The sequence below is a fragment of the Chiloscyllium plagiosum genome, unplaced genomic scaffold (genome assembly GCF_037043375.1).
Source record: "Chiloscyllium plagiosum isolate Xiang-an unplaced genomic scaffold, Cpla_swu_hap1 HiC_scaffold_5, whole genome shotgun sequence".
NCBI classification, from domain to species: Eukaryota; Metazoa; Chordata; class Chondrichthyes; order Orectolobiformes; family Hemiscylliidae; genus Chiloscyllium; species Chiloscyllium plagiosum.
The window spans coordinates 122,349,433-122,375,304 of NW_028270143.1; the positions used below are offsets into that span (position 1 = coordinate 122,349,433).

The 25,872-nt window shown below is 45.3% G+C and overlaps 1 protein-coding gene across 2 annotated transcripts in view; it reads right to left on the bottom strand.

Moving 5' to 3' along the window:
* LOC122550159 (vasoactive intestinal polypeptide receptor-like) overlaps nucleotides 1–25,872 on the bottom strand; it is a 95,397-nt gene that overhangs the window by 68,051 nt on the left and 1,474 nt on the right. For both annotated transcript variants that reach the window (XR_015757279.1, XM_043690842.2), the window contains exon 2: nucleotides 24,249–24,351. Coding sequence is in view for 1 of the 2 variants with exons in the window: in XM_043690842.2 (XP_043546777.1) it covers nucleotides 24,249–24,351 (103 nt within the window). In the remaining variant the exon portion in view is untranslated. The remainder of the gene's footprint in view (nucleotides 1–24,248; nucleotides 24,352–25,872) is intronic.

Sequence of the window (25,872 nt, forward strand, 5' to 3'; positions counted from 1 at the left end):
TGAAACGATCACTCCTAGGTGTAACCCCACTGTCTGTCCGCACCTGACCCCCTCGCCCCACCAAACCCTGAACAATTAGCTCCCTTGTCAAACAAAAATCGGTCTAGCTCAGTCTTAAACATATTCAATGATTCAGCCTCCTTTGCTCACTGGGGATGAGAACTGAAAAGATTCATTGGCCCAGAGAGAAGAAATCCTTTCTTATCTTCAATTTAAATGGGAGATGCTTTACGTGGTGTTGCCTAGATCCTGGACAATGTGTGCACTGGGACTCGTGCAGTGCTGCCACATTGACTTGATTCCAGGTTTCACTCCAGGTTTGTTTGGGCCTCCCATTTTACACAAACATATTCATAGAGTCATACAGCTGGTGCTCTTGACAACCTTATCACCCGACGCCTGGAGGAGGAACGCCTCATATTCTGCCTTGGGACCCAGCAACCACACGGGATAAATGTGGATTTTAACAGTTTCCTCATTTCCCCTCCTCCCACATTATCCCAGTCCCAAGCCTCCAACTTGGCACTGCCCTCCTGACCTGTCCATCACTTTTCCCATCTATCTGCTCCACCTCCTCTCAGATCTATCACCTTCATCTACCTATTGCTTTCTCAGCTACCTTCCCCCCTCATCCCAACCCCCTCCCATTTATCTCTCAATCCCTGGCCCACAAGCCTCATTCCTGGTGAAGGGCTTTTGCCCGAAACTTTGACTCTCCTGCTCCTCGGATGCTGCCTGACCTGCTGTGCTTTTCCAGCACCAAACTCTGTACACTGTTGCAATGGACAGCTTTAAAGGATGCCGATTCCAGTACACCTATCCTCCTAACTGATGCGGAGAATCTGTTTCAAATGGATAATTGCAAATATGTTCTAGAAATTACACATATCAGTACAAAGGGCCCTGGAACACACACACAACTAGCTCTATGGTCAAGGCATTGCTCCGAGAATTAATTTGCTTGGTTAACCAAGCACAGTCAATTTACCGCCAAATCAGCACATTCTTGTCATACAGTATAAATATTGATTTTCCCTTGAAATCTCACAAATTGCCTTGTTGGTTCAAGACAAAACACTTCAACAAAATGTTCCTGCTTTTTAGCAACACTCCTGCTGGGTACTACCAAAGAACAACAAATCTTGGTTGTATCCTCCTGTGGGGAACGAAAAGAGGGATGCTGATTCATCACCCCTCGCCCCCTTCAACTGGGCAGCAGAAGGGAGAGGATGCAGTGAACTTGGCATCTGTACCAGTAAGAGACAAAAAATGCTGAGAGCGAGCCAGCAGAGTAGAAGCTGTAGTAATATTAAGGCTAATCAGTATGTGACATGACTTGGTTTGACACCCCTTTATTGACTATTTTATACTCTGTACACAAGGTCCAGCAGGAGCTCTCATTCCTCTAGCCCCAGTTGACTTCTGAAGGATTATCCTGGCCATCTCAGTTATCATCTGCTCCATGGGCATTATCTGATTTTAAAAAAAAAAGGAAAACACCTCCTCCCGTCTAACTTTGATTGTGTGTCCATGTTTCCTGCAAGGAGTGTGAGATAAGTCATGGCTACCCTCAGTGTTGAAAGTCATTTCCATTTTCCTTGCGGAGTTGCGAATCACATTGTCTGCAGGTCCTTCTTTTCCTTCTGAGAAATACTGCTGGAGTATCCTCAGGTGGTGTCCACTGGAGATTGCAAATGCTGAAAGATGTCCAGAATGTTGGGTGATTGAGTTCACTTGTCAAGTGTCTGTGACATTATTGAACTGCTTTGGCACTGTATCCACATTCTCCATTTCCTTCTGCTGTCACCCTCTGGGAATAGACTCTTTCTTCTCTCCCTCCCAGTCTCCAACATGAGATTTAGGTCTGCATCAATGAACCGAGGGCTCTCTCCATCCATCCTGGCTCTCTCTAGAACAACTGACAGCTTTTGGTAAGAAGCAGAACTCTCTGCCTCAGGACAGGCCTGAGGTGAGGACTTTATGGAGAGTGACAGACATATAAATGTTGCAGGCCAGTTTTTATGGATTTTCATTTTGAGCAGAAAGGTTCATAGAACACAGAACAATACAGCGCAGAACAGGACCTTTGGCCCTAGATGTTGCGCCGACCTGTGAACTAATCTAAGCCCATCCTCCTACACTATCCCATCATCATCCATGTGCTTACCCAAGGATTGTTTAAATGCCCCTAAGGTGGCTGAGTTAACTACATTGGCAGGTAGGGCATTCCACGTCCTTACCACTCTGAGTAAAGAACCTGCCTCTGACATCGGTTTTAAATTTATTACCCCTCAATTTGCAGCTGTGCCCCTCATACAAACCGATGTCACCATCCTAGGAAAATGGCTCTAACTGTCCACCCTATCTAACCCTCTGATCATCTTGTATGTCTCCATTAAATCCCCCCTTAGCCTTCTTCTCTCCAATGAGAACAGACCTAAGTCTCTCAGCCTTTTCTCATAAGACCTTCCCTCCAGACCGGGAAACATCCTGGTAAATCTCCTTTGCACCTTTTTCCAATGCTTCCACATCCTTCCTGTAGTGGGGCGACCAGAAATATTTTAAGTGAGGCTACACTGGCGTTTCCTACAGTTGCAGTATGACATCACGGGCTCTGGAACTCAATCCTTCCACCAAAAGAACCGAACACACCACATGCCTATATTCATTACCTATAAAGGAATATATTAACTCCAAAACCTTCTGCCCATAATGGTTTAAACGGAGGTAAATGTTTGTTTTTTCTGGCTATGTGACCAGCAACATAATCTAGGAGAACAGCGATGTTGTGTCATACTTAGCGTCTTAAAGTCCTACAGCACAGAAACAGACTCTTCAGTCCAACTTGTCCATACTAACCAGATAGCCTACATTAATCGAAACCCATTTGTCAGCATTTGGCTCATGTCCCTCTAAACCTTTCCTATTCTTGTAACGATCAGATGCCTTTTAAATGTTGTAATTGTACCAGCCTCCACCATTTCCTCTGGCAGCTCGTTCCATACATGCACCACCCTCTGCATGAAAAAGTTGCCCCTTTGGTCCTTTTAAAACCTTTCCTCTCACCCTAAGTGTAATCTGACAGTTTTGGACTCTCCCACCCCGGGGAAAAGACTTCGACTATTTACTCTATCCATGCCCCTCATGATTTTATAAATCTCTTCTGCTTTTGGGGAGGTTTTAAACTAATGTGGCAGGGGACTGGGAACCAGAAGAGAAAACAAGTAGGCAGCGAGGTGGAGACGGGAGACTGTAAGAATCATGAAGATAATATTAATAAAGGGAAGACTAGGCAGAGAGCAGGTGAGCGCTAAAGAATTGGTGGCCTGAAATGCATCTACTTTAATGCAAGGAATATAGTGGGTAAGGCAGATGAACTTAGGGCTTGGTTTGGTGCCTGGGAGTATGACATTATTGCCAGTGACTTGGTTGAAGGAAGGACATGGTGATTGGCAACTGAAATGTTCCAGGATATAGACGCTTCAGACAGGACGGGGAGAGAAGTAAAAGAGGGGGTGGAGTTGCATTGCTGGTCAAGGACGATATCACAGCTGTGCTAAAGGAGCACACGATGGAGGGCTGGAGCAGTGAGGCATTATGGGTGGAGCTGAGAAATAAGGAGGGTGCAGTTACGTTGTTGGGGCTGTATTACAGACCTCCCAACAGTGAGCCTGAGGTAGAAGAACAAATAGGTAAACAGATTAGGAATAGATGTAGAGGCAATAGGGAAGTGGTGACGGGAGATTTTAATTTTCCCAACATTGACTGGGATACACTTAGTGTCAGAGGTCTGGATGGAGTAGAATTTGTACAAAGCATCCAGGAGAGTTTTCTAGAGCAGCATGTCAATAGCCCGACGAGGGAAGGGGCCATATTGGACCTGGTACTGGGAACGAGACAGGACAGGTGGTAGAAGTTGCGGTGGGGGATTTCTTTGGGAACAATTCTGTAAGTTTTAGAATACTCATAAATAAAGAAGAGAGTGGTCCTAAGGGAAGAGTATTAAACTGGGCCAAGGCCAATTATATCAAAATTAGGCAGGAGCTGCGAAATGTGGATTGGACACAGCTATTTGAAGGGAAGTCCACATTTGAGATGTGGGAGGCTTTCAAAGATAGGTTAAAGGTAGTGCAGGATAGGCATGTCCCATTGAAGGTAAAGGATAGGAAGAGCAAGATTCGTGAATCGTGGATGACAGGAGAAATTGTACAACTAGCCAAGAGGATAAGGGAAGCGTACATAACGTCTAGGCAGCTGAGAACACAACAGGCCCTGGAGGAATATCGGAAGAGTAGGACAAGTCTTAAACAAGGAATCAAGCGGGCTAAAAGGGGTCATGAAATAGCTTTAGTTAGCAGAATTAAGGAAAATCCCAAGGCCTTTGATTCTTATATAAGAAGCAGGTAACTAGAGAAAAGATTGGTCCACTAAAAGATAATGAAGGAAGGCTGTGTGCCGAACCTGAGAGAATGGGTGAGATTCTGAATGATTACTTTGCATCAGTGTTCACGGAGGAGAGGAACATGATGAACGTTGAGATTAGAGATAGAAGTTTGATTAGTCTGGATCACGCTGGTATAAGTAGGGAAGATGTGTTGGGTATGTTAGAGGTTATTAAGGTGGACAAATCCCCAGGACCGGATGGGATCTATCCCAGGTTGCTGAGGGAGGTGAGAGAAGAAATAGCTGGGGCCCTGACAGATATCTTTGTGGCATCCTTAAATACAGGTGAGGTGCCAGAGGACTGGAAGGTTGCTCATGTTGTCCCCCTGTACAAGGGTAGTAGGGATATTCCGGGTAACTATGGACCAGTGAGCCTCACATCAGTGGTGGGAAAGTTGCTGGAGAGGGTACTGAGGGATAGGATCTATTTATATTTAGAAAAGAATGGGCTTATCAGGGATAGACAACATGGTTTTGTGCGGGGGAGATCGTGCCTTACCAATCTAATAGAGTTCTTCGAGGAAGTGACCAAGTTGTTAGATGAAGGAAGGGCTGTTGATGTCATATACATGGACTTTAGTAAGGCATTTGATAAGGTTCCCCATGGTAGATTAATGGAGAAAGTGTATTCATATGGTGTGCAGGGTGTTCTAGCTAGGTGGATAAAGAACTGGTTGAGCAACAGGAGACAGAGTAGTAGTTGAAGGGAGTTTCTCGAATTAGAGAAAGGTGACCAGTGGAGTTCCACAGGGGTCAGTGTTGGGGCCACTGCTGTTGTAATATACATCAATGATCTGGAAGAGGGCACTGTTGGTATGATCAGCAAGTTTGCAGATGACACAAAGATTGGTGGAGTGGCAGAAAGCATAAGGGACTGTCAGAGAATACAGGAGGATATAGATCGACTGGAGAGTTGGGCGGAAAAGTGGCAGATGGCTTTCAATGCAGACAAATGTGAGGTGATGCATTTAGGCAAGTCTAATTCTAGAGCGAATTATACAATGAATAGAAGAGCCTTGGGAAAAGTTGATGGGCAGAGAGATCTGGGAGTGCATGTCCATTGTACCCTGAAGGTTGCTGCACAGGTGGATAGAGTGGTCAAGAAGGTATATAGTATGCTTGCCTTCATTGGACAGGGTATTGAGACAAGAGCTGGCAAGTCATGTTAAGATTGTACAAGACATTGGTTTGGCCGCATTTAGAATACTGTGTACAGTTCTGGTCACAAGATTAGCAAAAGGAAAGGGTACAGAGTAGATTTATGAGGATGTTGCCTGGTATGACAGGTGCTAGCTATGAAGAGAGGTTGAGTAGGCTAGGTTTATTTTCACTAGAAAAAAGAAGATTGAGGGGGGACCTGATTGAGGTTTATAAAATCATGAAGGGTATAGACAGGGTGGATAGAGACAAGCTTTTTCCCCAGGGTGAAGGATTCAATAACGAGAGGTCATGCTTTGAAGGTGAGAGGTGGAAAGTTTAAGGGGGATACACGCGGCAAGTACTTCACACAGAGAGCGGTGGGCGTCTGGAACACGTTGCCAGCAGAGGTGGTTGAGGCAGGCACAGTAGATTCATTTAAGATGCATCTGGACAGATGCATGAGTAGGTGGGGAGCAGAGGGATACAGATGCTTAGGAATTGACTGACAGGTTTAGACAGTACATTTGGATCAGCTCAGGCTTGGAGGGCCGAAGGGCCTGTTCCTGGGCTGTAAAGTTTCTTTGTTCTTTGTTCTATAAGGTCATCCCTCAGCCTCCGACGCTCTAGGGAAAACAGCCCCAGCCTATTCAGCCTCTCCCTATAGCTCAAACCTTCCAACCCTTCCAAATTCGTTGTAAATCCTTTCTGAATCCTTTCAAGATTCACAACATCCTTCCTACAGCAGGGAGATGATCATTACATGCAAAATCCTAATCAATGTCCTGTATAGCTGCAACATGACCTTCTAAACTCCTATACTCAGTGCACTGACCAACAAAGGAAACTGTATCAAACACCTTCTGCACTATTTGATTAGAGATGTGTTAAAACTATCACACAGAGGGATTTCAATTTCTGGGTAAAGGTTCAAGTTTGCATATGGCAGACAGAGACTTGGCACAAACCAGAGAACCAGCCCTGTACAAGAGGGTGTGACGGAGGTCAAGTACATCGTGTCGGTGACTGTCACAAACTCAATGGGCCAAAGGGCCGTCTTCTGTGCTGTAGGCCTCTATGAGGTCACAGGGCAATATTCAAGCACTCTTAACTCTGTGCCAAGGGGAAAAAAAAAATCATACAGTCAGAGTTTCATGGAGTTACAGCACAGACAGGCCCTTCAGTCCATCATGTCCCTGCCGATCATCCAACATCTCTTTCTTCTCATTCCATTTTCCAGCACTTTGCCCATAGCCTGGTCTTTTAAATATTCATCTAAAGTATTATGAAGTGTTTTGAGGGTTCTTGCCTCTGTCACCCTTTCAGGCAGTGAGTCCCAGATCCCATCCACCCTCTGGGTGAAACCATTTCCTGAAATCCCCTCTAAACCTCCTGCTCCTTTCCTTAAAATCAGGGTCTCCCCAACTCAGCATCCTCTGTTGTAAGGAAAGCAACCCGAATCTCTCTTCATAATATTGATGCTGCCTTTGCATTCTGTGTCCGTGTAACAGAAGCCTTCCTTTTGTTCCTGTAGCGATCCTAAAGAGGTCAGCCAGGTGGACCTCTTAGAATAGGAGTTCCCTGATAGGGTCAGATTAACAGCCCCAATCAGGGAGCCCTGGCTGACATAAATGGATGACTGTCAGGGATATGGTGGCCCTGAATGCCTAACTCAGTGAGAGGCAGTGTTATTGCCTAAGGCTAGTCATTTGTTAGCGATGGGATGCCAGCCTCAGATATTTCAGTTCCTTTCTTGCTCCCTCCCTTCCTTAAGTTCAGTTTCTCAAAATGAATTTAAAAGGCACCATTCTGGTGTAATTGACAGCACTAGTCATGATATTTTCTGGTCTTTCCCCAAGACAAACATAACAGTGCCATTCATTACTATTATTAAACACTAGCTATGCCAGCTGTCACACCAGGTCCCGGGATATTCTGAAGGGAATTGCTGATTGATGTTCCGTGTCCATGTCTGTACGACCCCTACCCAAAACAATGTGTGAAATAGCTCTCACTGGAAGCTCAGTGCGGCACAACTGTAGACTTGAGGTTACTTCCTATTTGAGGTACACTCATTTACCTGACTCAGACGGTGCAGGATAGGGAGGTGGTGGTCTAGTGGTATTGCCATAGACCAGGGTACTCAAAGGCCTAGGAAGTGGGCTTAAGTCTCACTCAGTCACTTGGTGTGGGGGGAGTCCAGAACTAAAGGGCACTGGTTTAGGGTGAGAAGGGAAAGATTTAAAAATGGACCTATGGGGCAACTTTTTCACGCAGAGGGTGGTACGTGTATGGAATGAATTTTCAGAGGAAATGGTGGAGGCTGGTACAATGACAACAGTTAAAAGGCATCTGGATGGGAATATGAATAGGAAGGGTTTAGAGGGATATGGGCTAAGTGCTGGCCATTGAGATCAGATCCCTCAGTGCCAGGGACCCAGGTTAGATTCCAGCCTCTGGCGACTGTCTGTGTGGAGTTTGCACATTCTCCCAGTGTCTGTGTGGGTTTCCTCCGGATGCTCCAGTTTCCTCCCACAGTCCAAAGATGTGCAGGTCAGGTGAATTGGCCATGCTAAATTGTCCATAGTGTTAGGTAAGGGGTAAATGTAGGGGTATGGGTGGGTTACGCTTCGGCGGGGCGGTGTGGACTTGTTGGGCCGAAGGGCCTGTTTCCATACTGTAAGTAATCTAATCTAATCTAATCCAAAGATGTGCAGGTCAGGTGAATTGGCCATGTTAAATTGCCCATAGTATTAGGTAAATTAGTCAGAGGGAAATAGGTCTGGTTGGGCTACTCTTCATAGGGCCGGAGTGGACTTGTTGGGCTGAAGGGCCTGTTTCCACACTCTAGAGAATCTAATCATATCTCGTCAGCATGGAGGAGTTAGACCGAAGGGTCTGTTCCCATGCTCTACATCTCTATGACTCTAAGTCCTGATGAAGGGTTAAGCCCAGAATGTTGACTCTTGCTCCTCAGATTCTGCCTGACCTGCTGTGTTTTTTCCCGCACCACACTTTATTGACTCAAGTCACACTATGGCAGTTGGCGGATCGAAGGTTAAATTTGTCATAATTAGGAGGAGGACTAGGCAGTCTAGCCCTGGCTAACCTGCTCTGTCATTAGACAAGTTCGTGGCTGAAATGTGGAATTGAAAGTTACCTCAGTGATGGTGAACGTGACTACACTGAAAAATCGCCCATTTGGCCATTCCACCTGCTCCATTACTCAAAACAATCATGGCTGACCATCCAACCCTGTTCCTGCTTTCTCCCCCACACCCTTTGACCCCAAGGACTATATCCAACTCCTTTACGTTCAATATTTTGGCCTCATGGTTTTCTGCAGCAGAGAATTCCACAGGCTCTTCACCCTCTGGGTGAAGACATTTCTCCTCAATCTCAATCCTAAATGAAAACCTTGTATTCTTGGAACGTGGCTGCTTGGTTCTCATCATTTTAATCCTACAATACAGGGCAACCAGCCGCTGGTGGGGGAACGTAACACAAAAAGAAACAGAAACCAATTGTTAATGGAAACTTACAAAACGGACGAATGAAAACTTATTGAATCAAAATCACATGATCGGGGTGAAGACACTCCCAGCTCCTGCAGGGTCCACCAGTCTCCAAAGATCTCTGGCAGCCCCATATCACTAAGAGTAAAGAAATGTCAAGTACATGCTTTATCTTAAAAGCAATAAATGCTGGAGGTCACAGCAGGTCAGGCAGCATTCGTGGAGAGAGAGCAAACTAACGTTCCACGTCTAGTTGACTCTCCATCAGAGCTAATGTGAAGCTTGGAGCGGGTAGCATTTATGTTATAGTGAGGGTTGGGGTTAGAGTGCTGGAGCAGAAAGGATGTTGATGGTTCAGGTGAAGCGATCGAAATGTGAGAATGGTAGAACACGGGCATGTAGTAACTGTCAGACCGAAACAACAGAGAGTCCCACTGGGGTGGTAGAAGGGGAGGGGAGAGAGGACATGGTGACACAGAATGTAACAAGGAAAGCTAAACGAAAGGGAAGGGATGGGAGTGGGTTCACAATCTGAAGGTGTTGAACTCAATGTAACAGCGGTTACATGGGAAGGTGCCGTGGGAAGGGGTGTGTGGTGTTATAGACAAGAGTGTCCTTGAAGGAACGATTCCAGCAAAATGCATACGGAGGCTGAAGGGAGGATGTGTTTGGTGGCAGGGGTTCTGCTGGAGTTGTCTAACATGGCAAATCCTTTGAATTTGGAGACTGTGGGGACTCGATCATGCTGTGGTGAGAAGGGGCAAGGACGGAAGCACGGGCGATGGGTCGGATGCGGTCGAGGCCCCTGTCAACCACAGTGGGTGGGAAACCACGGTTGTGGAAGAAGCAAGCAATGTCAGCAGCGCTGTTTTGGAAGGTATTACCATCTGAACAGATGCGACATAGGCGAAGGATTTGGGAGAATGGGATGGAGACCTTGCAGATTGTGGGATGTGACGAGCTGTGGTGAATGTAGCTAATGGAGTCATTGGCTTCGTCGTGGATGGCAGTGGGTAGTTTATTCCCCAAAATGGGGACAGAGAGGGCAAGGAAAGGAAGGGCAGTGTCGGAAATGGATGATGTGAAAGTTATAGAGGGGTGGAAATTGGAGGCAAAATGAACAAACTTTTCAAAGTCCTGGTGGGAGCATGAAGCAGCAATGAAACAGGCGTTGATATATTGATAAAATAGTTGTGGGAGGGAGCTTGTGCAGGACTGGAACAGGATTGATCCACATACCCCATAAGAGAAACTGAGGACTGCAGATGCTGGAGGTCAGAGTCGAGAGTGTGGCGCTGGGAAAGCACAGCAGATCAGGCAGTATCCGAGGAGCAGGAGAATTGACATTTCAGGCATACCCCATAAAGAGGCAAGCAGAACTGGGAATCACGTGGGAACCTACTCCTTTCACTTGGCAGAAGTGAGATGCATTAAAGGAGAAATGGTTCAGTGAGAGAACAAGTTCAGCCAGAGGAGAAAGGTGGTGGATGGAGAATGTTCAAGCCTCTGGTCAAGGAAGAAACCAAGAGCTCACACTCTGTCCTGGTGGGGATTGAACATATAGAGGGATTGGACCTCCATGGTGAACAGAAGGCAGTTAGGGCCAGGGAACTGGAAATTGTTAATATTGTTGAGGGCATCAGAGGATTCGCAGATGCAGGGTCTGGACAAGTGGAGAGAGGGTGGAGTCAAGATAGGAGGAAATACGCTCAGTTGGGGCAGGAACAGGCTGATACAATGGGCCTTACCAAGACAGTCTGCTCTGCGCATTTTAGAAAGTTATGTCAATGTGGGATATCCGGAGTTGGGACACTGAGGTTTGGGGGGTGGGGGGGTGGGGGGGGGGGGGGGGGGGGGGGGAGAGGTGGAAGGAGATCTCCAGAGGTAATGGAGACTGTGGGGACTCGATCACCCTGTGGTGAGAAGGGGCAAGGACGGAAGCACGGGTGATGGGTCGGATGCGGTTGAGGCCCCTGTCAACCAGTGGGTGGGAAACCACGGTTGTGGAAGAAGCAAGCTACGTCCTGGCAACAATGGCTTGATGTTCGGTAACCACAAAAGGTGCGCCACCTACCCCTTCACCTCCTCCCTGCTCACCACCCAAGGGCCTAAACAGTCTTTCCAGGTGAAGCAGCATTTCACCCATACCTTTTCCCATCTGTGTATTGTATTCACTGCATCCAATGTGGCCTACACTACACTGGAGAAACCAAATGCAGACTGGGTGACCACTTTATGGAACATCTCTGGTCTGTGTGTACAAGCAGAGCTTCCTGCAGCCAGTTGTTTTAACACAGCGCCCTGTTCACATGCCCCATGTGTCTGTCCTCGGCGTGTTGCAGTGTTCCAGTGAATCCCAGTGCAAACTGGAGAAACAACATCTCATCTTCAGACCAGGCACTTTACAACCTTCTGGGCTCAATATTGCGTTCAACACCTGCAGATTGTGAACCCTCCCCATTCCTTCCCTTTCTTTTAGCTTTCCTTGTTACATTCTTTGTCACCATGTCCTCTCTCCCCTCCCCCAACTCCAGTGGGACTGTCTAAACTCTCTCTCTCCATAGATACTGCCTGACCTGCTGTGATCTCCAGCATTATTTGTTTCCAGTACAGATTCCAGCATCTGCAGTAATTTGCTCCTACACTCTTTATCCTTTCAGCTTTGACCCCAATGGCAATGTGTGAATTAGAATGAATTAGAATCCCTACAGTGTGGATACAGGCCTTTCGGCCCAACAAGTCTACATAGCCCCTCTGAAGAGTATCCCACCCAGATCTATTACCGTACATTTCCCCTGACTAATGCATCTAACCTATACATCCCTGAACACAGGACAATTCAGCACAGCCAATTCACCTGATCTGCACATCTTTGGATGGGGGGACAAAACTGGAGCACCCAGAGGAAACCCACGCAGACACGGGGAAGATGTGCAAACACCACACAGACAGTTGCCTGAAGCTGAAATCAAACCTGGGTTCCTGGCGCTGAGGTAGCAGTGCTAACCACTCAGCCAACATGCCGCCCGTGTGGAGCAGCTAAGCCTTGGTGAACATAAGATTGTAAGAACTGGGACAATTCTCCCTCAGGCCTTCCAACCTCCTCCAGCATCCAATAAGATCTGGCTCTTCTTTTTCTACCTGCATCCCAATAAACCCAGATTCCCTCAGCAACCTAAATTCTGTTAATGTTCCAGCTTCCACTGCTCACTGGGAAAGAGAAATCTAAACACCGATGACCCTCTGATGAAAGAGATTCTCTTCACCTCCGTTTAATGTCAGTGGCTAGCACTGCTGCCTCACAGCACTAGGGTCCCAGGTTCAATTCCAGCCTCGGGCAATCCTGTATGGAGTTTGCACATTCTCCCTGTGTCTGTGTGGGTTTCCTCCGGGTGCTCCGGTTTCCTCCCACAGTCCAACGATGTGCAGGTTAGGGTGAATTGGCCATGCTAAATTGCCCATAGTGTTAGGTGCATTAGTCAGAGGGAAATGGGTCTGGGTGGGTTGCTCCTCGGAGGGTTGGTGTGGACTTGTTGGGCCGAAGGGCCTGTTTCCATGCTGTAGGGAATCTAATCTAAAGTGGGAGATCAATGATTCTAGTCCCTTAGCCAACGCCTTGGCTGTAAGATGAACATACAGAGCAGGAGCAGAAGTCAGTCCTTCAGCCCCTCTAAACCACCACACCATTCAGAAAGATCATGGTAGATCAGGTACCCCCACTCTCCCACCTATCCCACATTCAGGAATTTCAGGGTTAAGTTTTGAGGAAAGATAACACAAATTAAGTCTGTTTTTGTCTAGAATTTAGAAGGCGAAGGATCAAAGTCTTCAAGATATTAACAGCACCTGCAGCCTGATAGTGGTGTATCCAGTCAGGGTGTGCGTAATGAACAAGACATGTGACTTTCAAGAAACACCTTGTTTTAAAATTATATTTCACCGTCTTTTCACGGAGCAATTTTCAACCAGTGGAAATAGTTTATCTTTACCCTGATAAAGATAAACTATTTTTACTAGTTGGGGATTTTAGAACTAGGGGCATTGTCGGAGAATTAGGTTCAGACCATTCAGGGAGAGATGTTAGGAAGCACTTCGACACACAAAGGATGAGAGGGGTTTGGAACTCTCTTCCACAAATGGCAGTGGATGCCGGAGCAGTTGTTAATTTTAAATCTGCGAGAGATTTGTTTTTGTCATGCAAAGGTATTAAGGGAGAGGTGTATGGAGTTAGGCCACAGATCAGCCATGATCTCATGGAATGATGGAACAGGCTTGAGGGGCTGAATGGCCTATTCCTATGTTCCTATTTCCTTTGACAATGGGATAGATACAGTTGGAATCTGACAACATATGAACATACCAATTACAAATGGTTGTAGGGCATTCTTCACATTTTTGATTAGTGACCCCTAGTTGTAGAATCTTCCACAACAGGAAATTTGCTTTCCACACGCACTGTGGCAAGCCCCATCGGTTCTTACACATTTCAGTCAAGTCACTTGGACATTTCTAAACTCAATCAGATACAGGCTTAGCGTGAAAAGCCTTTTATCATAAGACAAAGTATTACATTGGTAGATCTTTGCTAAAACTGCTTCTAAAGCATTCTTAAATAAGGGAAGCAAAGCTACACACAGTAGCCTTCCTTCTTTTCAATTCGATTCCCTTTCAATAAAACATACCATTTCATTTGCTTCCCTAATGGGCAGCATAGTCACTAGCACTGCTGCCTCACAGCACTAGAGACCTGGGTTCAATTCCCCATCGGGGGCTGTGTGGAGATTGCACGTTCTCCCAGTGTCTGTGTAGGTTTTCTCTGGGTGCTCCAGTTTCCTCCCACAATCCAAGGATGTGCCGGTTATGTGGGGTGGCCATGCTAAATTGCCTGTAGTGCCCAAGGATATGTAGGTTAGCTGTGGGAAATGTGTGGTTATAGAGATAGGGAAGGGAAGTGGGTCTGGGTGGGACGCTCTTCAGAGGGTCGGTGTGGATTTTATGGGCAAGATGATCTGCTTTCCCACTGTGAGGATTCTAAAATAGAATTACTTGCTGTACCTGCACACTAGTCGTTTGTGATTCGTGAACAAGAACACACAGAACCCTTTGCATCTCTGAACCCTGCAATCCCTCTGCTTCTTTTTCATTCTTCCTGCCAAAATGGACAATTTCACATTTTTCCCCACATCTTTTCCAGATCTTGAACCCCACTTAAATCCTCCCTTGCTCCTTTGTAACCTCTCCTATCCTGGCGCCACCTTCACAGCTTCCTCTGCTGGCTTTGTGTCATACAACAAGCATCCCTTGATCTCTTCATCTAAATCATTGACGTTGGTTCTGTTGCCAAGTTTATATTGCTAATTACTGTGATCTTGAGTTTGAAGAGTTGTGGACATCTGGATTGTTTTGTTTGAAAAGCAGCTCAGTGAAATATAATTTTAAAACAAGGTATTTCTTGAAAGTCGCACGTCTTCTGGTAACTTGTTCATTACACACCCCCTGACTGGATACACCACTATACAGGCTGCAGATACTGTTTTGGAGATTGTCTCTATTACTCTGTCCCAGAAAGGGAAAGAGTTTCCAACTCAACTCTCCTGTTTCTCATTAACCTTTTGTTGTGGGTGCACTGAAGCAAGGTCCTGCTGATCCCTGACTGTCCTCCTGAATATTGTCTGGAAGAATTCTTGACACAGTCTTTTCTGAGCAGGCTGCTTTGGGGAAGATCCCAGGGTTATCGGCTTTTGTTTTAGTGACATCTGTTATTATGAGCCTGTATCTGTCTTTGTGCATCAGATTGACGTTCCACACTTTATTCTTTTCATTTTGGCCCACAAATTAAGACTTATTGGCCAAAGATATTTTATTTCCTAAAAAGTGTAATTACTGTTGTGTACAACATTCTTTAGGGAAGGAAATCTGCCATACTTACCTGCCTTTGTGCGACTCCATAGCAACATGGCTGACTTTTAATTGCCTGATGGGCAATAAATGCTGGACCAGAAAGGGATATCCACATCCCAAGAGAATTTTTAAAAAAATGTCAGCAACTGGTTGATACAATAAAAATGTACGTTATGGAGTAGTGAATGAGCGAGAGAGGGAAGACCGATGTTGGTAATGACAAAATAAACAGTAAAAAAAAAATGGAGGCCCTCCCACCAATCCCTGTAGCATATAACTACCCACCAAGTTTGTACCTACTCTGTTTGCTATTAGCTATGACTTGGAGATGCTGGTGTTGGGCTGGGGGGGGGAGGGGTGGGTGGAAAAGTTAAAAATCACAAAACACCACAATATAGTCCAACAGGGTATTTGAAAGCACTAGCTTTTGGAGCGCTGATGAAGGAGAGGCATTCCAAAAGCTAGTGCTTCCAAATAAACCTATTGGACTATAACCTGGTGTTGTGTGATTTTTAACTTCTATTAGCTAGTCCATCTTCTATCCAAATCAACAAATTATCTCCTAATTCATAAGTGTTGGTTTCACACAACAGACTTTGATATGGCATTTTAGCAAATGATGTCTGAAATCTATTTACCAGTTTTCCTTTGTCGACCAAACAACTCCAATACCTTGGTCAAACATGGCTTCCCTTTCACAAAGCCATGGTGACTTCAGCATAATGCACCGAATTTTCTAACTGTCTAGCTTAATACCGTTAATAATAATTTACATTTTCACCATGACAGATTTAAGCCAGGTGGCCTACAGTTCCCTCATTTCTATTTCCCTCCTTTTTGGATTAAGGAATTACATTCAATCAATGTTTTCCAATCTAAAGGAATACTTCCTGAATTAAGGGAATTTTGGGAAGCTAACACCAAAACAAAAACCCATTGATTCAACGACGAATCAATCCTACAGCAGGAAAGGACATTCTTTGAGTTGAGCAGATATGAAGTTGTTCAGCGTGCCTATTTATCTCAACAAGCTCATAGCAGGATCATAAATCTACTCAATAATATCAACACAGCAAATAAATGGCAACTCCCAATGTCAATAGCACAGGGAGCTGGGGAAAGCCGGTGCTTGCAAACATTGGATTTTCGTGCCTTGCTGTTTCCTTGTGGCTGTGTTAAAGTTGTTTGGCTGTTAACTGTTCCAGGATCAGCTGTCAGCTCATTGTAACCTGCTCAATTGGCCATTACTCCCGGATGGTCCTTAAACTTCAGGCTAGTCTGCAGCTTAACCCTTACCTACTTCAACCTCACCACCTCTCTCTTCCCTTCCCTCACCCTCTCTCCCTTCTCCTTCCAAACACACAGACACACATACAAACATGGCTAGACACAGACAGACATACAGATAAACACAGGTATACAAATTCAGAGACAGATAGATGGATGGACATACATACAAACAAACAGACACAAAAACAGAGAAACAGATATTTACAGACAAAGACAGATATACACAGGTGCTCACACACATTTACAGACACATTCAGTCAGACACACACACATTTACAAAACCAGACAGACCGAGACACACATACACACACAGTGTATTACTGGATGACAATCAGCAGAGAGAACATTCAGTTAAAGTCAGTTCACACTGTACAACTTTCTCAGCCTGGGCATGAGCTCTGGCTCCAATATTTGCTCAGGGGGCAGTACTGTTTCCTCAGAGTCATAAGGTTCCGGATTCTAGACCCCTTTCAACACTTCAGAACAAAGTTCAAGGTTCATGACACTCCTCCAGCAGAGCATGGAAGGAATGCTGCACTGTCAGAGGGTTTACATCTAGATGGGATGTTCAAGATGGACAGGATAGACTCCACCTGGCACAATTGGGAAATAGAGCAGGGGAATACGTCTTGATCTCCTGGGCAATATTTATCCCTCAATCAGCACCACAAAACAGATGATCTTCAATCGTAATCACATTTCTGGTTTGTGGGAGCTTGCTGTGCGTAAACTGGCTACATTAGCCGAGCAACTACGCTTTAAAAAGAACTTTAAAAGCACATCCTGTGAATGTGAAATGGACTACAGAAATGCAACACTGCATTTTTATTATATTAACCATTGCCCCATCCTCTCAAACTGATGGAGTTTTTTATTTAAAATGGGAGAATACCGTCAAAGACGTTTGGCATGCATTCATTTATTGGTCAGTGCATTGAGTATAGAAGTTGGCAGGTCATGTGCAGCTGTACAGGACATTGCTTAGGCCACTTTTGGAATACTGTATGCAATTCTGGTCTCCCTGTTATAGAAAGGATGTTGTGAAACTTGAAAAGGTTCAGAAATGATTTACAAGGATGTTGCCAGGGTTGGAGGGTATGAGCTATAGGGAGAGGCTGAATAGGCTGGGGCTGCTTTCCATGGAGCGGAGGCGGAGGGGTGACCTCAGAGGTTTATAAAATCATGAGGGGCATGGATAGGGTAAACAGACAAAGTCTTTTCCCCAGGGTGGGGGAGTCCAGAACTAGAGGGCATAGGTTTAGGGTGAGAGGGGCAAGTTAATAAAAGGGACATAAGGGCAACTTTCTCACGCAGAGGGTGGTACGTGTATGGAATGAGCTGCCAGAAGAAGTGGTGGAGGCTGGTACAATGACAACATTTAAAAAGGGCATATAAATAGGAAGAGTTTGTAGGGATATGGGCCAAATGGGACTAGATTTATTTAGGATACCTGGTTGGTATGGATGAGTTCGACCAATGGATCTATTTCCATGCTGTATGACTCTTTAGTTATTTATGTGCTGAGCATTTTCATAGAGGCACTGCATGCGATCAGCCGTCTTACCTTGCAGATTGCTTCTTCCTTCTCCTCCTCTTCCCTGACTCCATTAGACCTCTGACCCACTCCTGTTGGCCTATTTCTTAACCCTGACCCCAGCAAACTGCAATCTCCCTTGCTCTCCCTGTGCCCCTCCATCCAGATTCCTTTCTTCCTGCCTCACCCTCAAAAATACATCTCAGACCTCTGACCTTCCCCTGTCCTGATCTCCTTCGCTCCTTGTCGTTCCCTGAAACCATGAGCTCAGGGCCCTACCCACATCCTCTCCTCTCTCTCTCTCAAAGATGCACGCTCTGGTCTCCCAATCCAGCCCTCAAACTCCGAGCCCTCAGCTTCCTGCACGGAGGTTCTGCCAGATCCCTTTCACTTGTCCCGACCCGAAAGTAGAAGATTACTTTGGGTTCAAAAGGTTCTGCTGCTAAACTTTACATGGGTCAGTCCGTTCCCTTCCCTTTCTTCCAATTTAGGGGAAATTCTCTGAAGTAGCACAGAGCCACAAGTCTGACACTGAGAAGGAGCCATTCAGTCCATTAACCTGTACTAGCTCTTCAAACAAGCAGAATTTAGGACTGTGGGGAGAGCGAGCGAGAGACCATTAGGCCTACTGAGCCTGCAGCAGCTCTATCATCCACTGTGGCATGGGGACCTGGATTACATTCCACCTTCGGGCGACTGTCTGTGTGGAGTTTGCACATTCTACCCGTAGGTTGGCCTTGGTTTCCTCCCACAGTCACAAAGACGTGCAGGTTAGGTGGATTGGCCATGCTAGTGTCCAGGGATACGCAGGCTAGATAGATTAGCCACAGGAAAAAGCAGGGTTACAGGGAAAGGGTGGGATACTCCTCAAAGCGTCAATATGGGCCGAATGGCCTGCTTTCGCACTGTAGGGATTCCACTTTCGAATGTCAATCTCCAGCCTTCTCCCCATACACCAATACTCTCCCTTTGCTTGCACTACTTAGTGCTAATCTTCTGATCTTTTTTCCTTCCCCAGAGCATTGCACATTATTTGGATAAAAATAATCATCCAATGCCTTCCTGAACAATTGTCCTTCTGTTTGTCATTCCTGAGCTGAAAGACCTCGAGAGTGTCACCTGGATCAATGTTATTCCCTAACAAAAAACAAATGTCCATCACTTCTCAGTAAGCAGGAGGTAGCGAGCTCCCAAACAGTTTTACTGGAGTTATATGGGATCTCTCAAATGGTTACAACAACTCATTCTGAGGAAACCTTGAACAAGTCAACTGCAAGATTGCGAGAGTCTGTGCGTGTGTGCGCGTGTGCGAGTCTGTGTGTGTGTGCGCGCCTGAGTGAGTCTGTGCATGGCTGTGTGTCTGATCAGACAGTTCATTCAAAGGCCTTCGTCGTGATTGATTTGATTTTTTCTAAGACCAGCCAAACAAACAAGTACATCAATATATAGATTTATTTATACAAAAATCAAGTGAATATTTATGTCATACATTTAAAAAAAAAGCTTTTAAAGACTACAGGAGTTCAAGTATAATTAGTTCATTCATTGATCCCACAAAATGCATGTCCCAATTGTTCATAATGGAGGTCATAGAGTCAGACAGACGGAAACCGACCCTTTGATCCACTGAGCTGCCCATAAAGTTGAGAGAGATCATGAGAGAGAGGATCAGTCATGACCATGTTAAATGTAGAGAGGTCTCTATGGGCTGAATGGCCTATTTCAGTTCTTTTTTTTAACGTTTCTATGTTTTTTTAATATGGGGATAATTTAAAACAAGTGTTTGATGTAAGTAAGTTAACACAGTCAGCTCACACTAAAGGAGTTCTATGGTGATATTAAATTAAAAACCGATATCGGATAAGGAAATGAAAACACAGCATCTCCGACCTGCAGATGAGTAAAACTTATCAGATAACAACACTGCCCGGATATCATAAACAGACATTGCAAGTAGTAAAAATTTCCTGTCTAAATTTTCTCTGGATGTAATAACCAATTTGGGTGTAAAATATAGTCGAAGAACACGGCATATCATCCGCAAACACAAAAAGAATTTTACTGGGATATATCCTTCTCTTAATGATTACGACACACCAAGCTACAGGACTGCGACAAAGAATTGGATTTTTTGCAACTACAGATACCTCAAATGAATTTACAGAGTTTAGCTCATTTAAATTGTTCCAGAAAAGTTGCCCCTCATGTCTTTTTTTAAAATCTTTCTCCTCTCACCTTAAAAATATGCCCCTAGTCTTGAAATCCCCCACCCTAGGGAAAAGACACATGCCGTTCACCTTCTCTATACCCATCATTATTTTATAAAATCTCTAGAAGGTTGGTAGAGTTACAATTCACGGAATGAGTACAGGTTGTTGCACTTGTACAGATAGAAAACATAGAGCCTCGAATTTTCCTTTCCATCGCGGATAGAACACAGAACGGGACAGCACAGGAAAGGTCCCTTCGGCCTATGATGCTGTGTCGAACATGGCACCAAATCAAACTAATCCCTTGGTCCATTCCTTGCATATTCATGTGCTTATCTAAAAGGTCCCTTAAACGTCCCTATTGTATCTGCCTCCACCACCATCGCTGACAGCGTATTCCAGACCTCTACCACTCTCGGTGACACAGCTAACCAGGAAACTCTCCCATTTTTATAGAATCCCTACAGTGTGGAAACAGGTCGTTCGGCCCAATAAGTCCATACCGACCCACCGAAGAGTATAACACCCAAACCCATTCCCCTATCCTATTACTCTACACTTACCCCTGACTAATACACCTAACCTGCACATCCCTGAAGACAATGGGCAATTTAGCACGGCCACTTCGCTTAACGTGCACATCTTTGGATTGTGGGAGGAAACCAGAGCACCTAAAGGAAACCCACGCAGACAGTCACCCAAGGATGGAATCAAACCCATGTCTCTGCTGCTGTCAGGCTACAGTGCTAACCACTGTGCCACTATGCCACCTAGAACCTGCCAATGAAGGGAAGAGGAAGTATTCTGCAAGTTCTGGGTGGCATAGTGGCACAGTGGTTAGCAAAGGTATTTTCCCTATGGTGGGGGAGTTCAAAGTTAGATTAGATTAGATTAGATCCTCTACAGTGTGGAAACAGGCCCTTCGGCCCAATAAGTCCACAATGTCCCTCTGAAGAGGGACCCACCCAAACCCATTCCCCCACCCCATATTTACCCTTGACTAACACACCTAACACTGTGGGCAATTCTGTATGGCCAATTCCCCCGACCTGTACATATTTGGATTGTGGAGGAAACCGGCGCAAACCCGCACAGACACAGGGAGAATGTGCAAACTCCACACAGACAGGCAGGAATCCAACCCAGGACCCTGGTGGAGTGAGGCAGCAGTGCTAACCACTGAGCCACCGTGCTGCCCCTTAGGGGGCATTTTTTTTAGGTGAGAGGAGAAAGATTTAAAAAGGACATGAGGGGCAACTTTTTTTTTTAAAAAACAGAGTGGTTCACACAAGGAATGAACTTCTAGTGGATGTAGGTACAGTCACAACATTTGAAAGACATTTGGATAAATACATGAAAGAGAAAGGTTTGGAGGAATATGGGCCAAGCGCAGGCAGGAGAGAGTAGCTTAGTTTGGGCTTATGGTCGATATGGACTGGTTGGACCGGAGGGTCTGTTCTCGTGCGGTGTGACTCTATGACTACTGTGCTGAAGTATTGCGTAGAGTTGTGGCACCACGCTATAGGAAGGATGTAGATGTGCTGGAAAGAGTGCAGGGCAATTTACAAGAACAGTTCCAGGAATGAGGGAAGATTGAAGAAGTTGGGATGATTGTCCTTGGAGAGAAAGAGGCCGAGGGGAGATTTGATCGAGGTTTTCAAAGTTGTGGGCGGCACGGTGGCATAGTGGTTAGCACTGCTGCCTCACAGCGCTTGAGACCCGGGTTCAATTCCCGCCTCAGGCGACTGACTGTGTGGAGTTTGCACGTTCTCCCCGTGTCTGCGTGGGTTTCCTCCGGGTGCTCCGGTTTCCTCCCACAGTCCAAAAGATGTGCAGGGTCAGGTGAATTGGCCATGCTAAATTGCCCGTAGTGTTAGGTAAGGGGTAAATGTAGGGGTATGGGTGGGTTTCGCTTCGGCGGGTCGGTGTGGACTTGTTGGGCCGAAGGGCCTGTTTCCACACTGTAATGTAATCTAATCTTGTGAGTGAGCTGGATAGAGTAGATAGCGAGAAGCTGTTCCCATTTATAAGGAGAACAAGGAAGTGAGATCACAGACATAAGGTGATGTACAAACGAAGCAAATACTTTTTCACACAGCAAGTAGTTACAGTCTGGAATGCACTGTCTGGAAATGTAATGGAGACCAGTTCAATTGAGGCATTCAAGAAGGGCATTGGATGACTATTTGGATAGAAATGAAGTACAGGGATATGGGGAAAAGGCAGGAGATTGGCACTAAATAATGATGCTCATTGAAACGTTGGTACAGGTTTGATGTGCCAAATGGCGTCCTCTGTACTTTATCAATTTAATGATTCGGTGATAAAAAACTTCGGGGAACTCAAATCTTTCCAATAGTGAAGTAGATGCACAGTTACTAACTTTGTAATTTTAAATGTAATTTAATTAATTCAATTTAAATTCCCCCACTGTTATGGCAGAGATTTGAACCTACGCCTCTGTATCATTGTTTCGGGTCTCACGATTGCTACTCCACTAACCCAACCTCCATTCAACATTAAAATGTAGTTAATGTGCAGTCTCTATCTGTCCAACAACACATCAAATTTTAAAATGAACATATTTAAATAAAGTTGGTGTTGTCTGTCCCCCATGGTGCAGTATAATGAAATCAAAATTTCAAAGGGAATTCATCAAATTTAAATAAAAATATCATTCTGTGCGGTATTGATGCTACTACAGTGCCCACTGAAGACGAATGCACCAATTTCTGTCTATTCTGCAAGCCGTCACCACATAAACGAAACATTCCTATACCCTGAGAAAACATACAACCTTCAGTCTCTGTGACAGATATCCACCAAGCACTCTCTATGTCTCAGAGTGCTGCATTGGCAGAGATTCTGTTGTTTCTGATGGAATAGAATATAGAAAAGTACAGCACAGAACAGGCCCTTTGGCCCACGATGCTGTGCCGAGGGTTAATCCTAATGTAAAATATAGTAACTTAACGTACGCACCCCTCAACTCACTTCTATCCATTGCATGTCCAGCAGTCGCTTAAATGTCCCCAATGACTCTGCTTCCACCAGCACAGCTGGCAACGCATTCCATGCATTCACAATTCTCTACCTCTTTACGTCTCCTCTATACCTTCCTCCTAATATCTTCAAAGTAGGACTTCTCATACCAGTCAATCCTGCCCTGGAGAAAAGTCTCTGGCTATTGACTCTATCTATTCCTCTCATTATCTTGTATACCTCGATCAGGTCTCCTCGCTGCCTCCTTCTCTCCAGACAGAAAAGTCTGAGCTTATTCAACTTTCTTCAAAAGGCAAGCCCTCCAGTCCAGGCAGCATCTTGGTAAACCTTCTTTGCACCCTTTCCAAAGCCTCTGTATCTTTCCTATAGTAGGGCGATCAGAACTGGACACAATATTCCAAGTGTGGTCTCACCAGGGTCTTGTATAACTGCAGCAAAACCTCGCAGTTCTTAAACTCGATCCCCTTGTTAATGAAAGCCAAAACACCACATTCTTTCTTAACAACCCTATCCACTTGAGTGGCAACTTTGAGGGATCTATGTATTTGCACACCCAGAGTCCTCTGCTCCTCCATGCTGCCAAGAATTCTGTCTTTAATCCTGTATTCAACATTTGAGTTTGACCTTCCAAAATGCATCACTTCGCATTTATCCAATATTAAACTGAATTTGGGGTGGAAGTTTGTGATTGCACAGCAGTATTTCAAAGTGGTGTCTGACTCGGTGTCCTGACTAATGTGAAAACCCCTACCAACAGATTCAAAATAGCAGGGAAGAAGCTGTTCATCACACTTATGAAGGAACCTCTCAGAGTTGATCTTTCTCTGCAAGTGTAATATTATATTCTGCATTCTGTTTTATTACCCTGCTGTACTTATATAAGGTACGATTTGTCTGGCTAACACGCAATACAATATTTTTCACTGTATCTTGGGATACGTGACAATAATAAATCAAACCCAAATATATCCTTCCCATGACCAACAGCGAAATAGATTATCTGATAGTCAATCAGATTTGTGTAAGCTTACTGTATATCAAACAGCTTCCAAATTATAGCAGTGACAGCACTTCAAGTCACCTGGGAAGTATCCAGGTGCTAGGTAAATGCAGACTCCTTGTTGCTTCCACTGGCATGGTGCTTTTTCCCAGTCTGCTTGGCGTGTTTCTGGCTACAGGGCCCTGTCACTTCCCCTCCCAGTGCTGTTCACTCACCTGTCTCTGAACTCGGGTTCTCTGCGCTCAGTTTCATGACGCACTCCTCCTGTAGCTGTGTGACCTTCAGCATAATCTCACAGGCAAGATTCACACATAACACCTGCGGAGACAACAGTCCCATTAGAAGCTGCAACATTTACACAAGTGGCTGTCCCCATCAGTTATACGCTCTAAACTGGCCCTTTTCTACGTGTGCCCTTTGATTTAGAATCGTAGAGACAGAGAAATATAGCATGGAAACAGACCTCTCGTTCCAACTCATCCATGCTGACCAGATATCCTAAATTAATTTAGTCCCATTTGCCAGCACCTGGCCCACATCCCTCTAAACCCTTCCTATTCATATACCCATTCAAGTGTTGTAATTGTACCAGCCTCCACCACTTCCTCTGGCAGCTCATTCCATACACGCACTACCCTGTATGTGAAAAAGCTGCTCCTTTTAAATCTTTCTACTCTCACTTTAAATCTATGCCCTATAGATTTGGATTCTCCTACCCTGGGAAAAAGACCTTGTCTATTTACGCTATCTACACCCCTCGTGATTTTATAAACTTCTAAAAGGTCACCCCTCAGCCTCCGATGCTCATTGTGGACTTATGAACAGTGGATTTATTTAGCAATGTTATTGTGGATGCAGTGTGTACTATCTACAAGAGTCACTGCAGAAATTCACCAAAGATCCTCAGACAGCACCTTCCAAACCCACAGCCACTTGCACGTAGAAGGACAAAGGCAGCAGATACATGGGAATACCACCACCTGCAGGTTCCCCTCCAAGCCACTCACCATCCTGACTTGGAAATATATCACTGTCCCTTCACCAGCAATGGGTCAAAATCTTGGAATTCCCCTTCCTAACCACAGAATGACAATTTGTTACAGCACAGGAGGAGGCTATTTGTGCAGAAAAGCATTGTGGGTATTCCGACACCAAATGGGCTGCAGCGTTTCAAGAAGGCAGCTCACCACCACCTTCTCAAGGGGGCAACTAGGGACGGGCAATAAATGCTGGTCCAGCCAACAATGCTTACATAAAGAAACCACCTGGATGGCTGAGAATTGCAAAGTATTGCGCATCACTCAGCTACTGAGAATGAGGTTTTGTGTTTTTGCGCCTACAAAGTCCGAATGTTAATTTTTATTGCATTCCTCTGCCCATCTTTCCCGCAGTCAGTGACTCATTGCCCAGTTACTGTTTGGTAAGAGTGCCCCGGTGATAGTCCCAGAGTCCTCACTCCAACAATTGAGATGAATGAGGGGAGATTTTACTCAAACTTATTTGACGTGGACAGGTTGTTTCTCCTTGTGGGAGAAAGTGAGGACTGCAGATGCTGGAGATCAGAGTTAAAAAGTGTGGTGCTGGAAAAGCACAGCAGGTCAGGCAGCATCTGAGGAGCGGGAGAATCGACGTTTTGGGCATACGCCTCATTCCTGACGAAGGGCTTATGCTTGTAATTTAATACCCCTGCTCCTCGGATTCCCCCTAAATTAAAAAATTAGATTCCCTACAGTGTGGAAACAAGCCCTTTGGCCAAACATGTTCAGACTGACCCTCCGAAGTGTAACCCGCCCAGACCCATTTCCCTCTGACTAATGCACCTAACACTATGGGCAATTT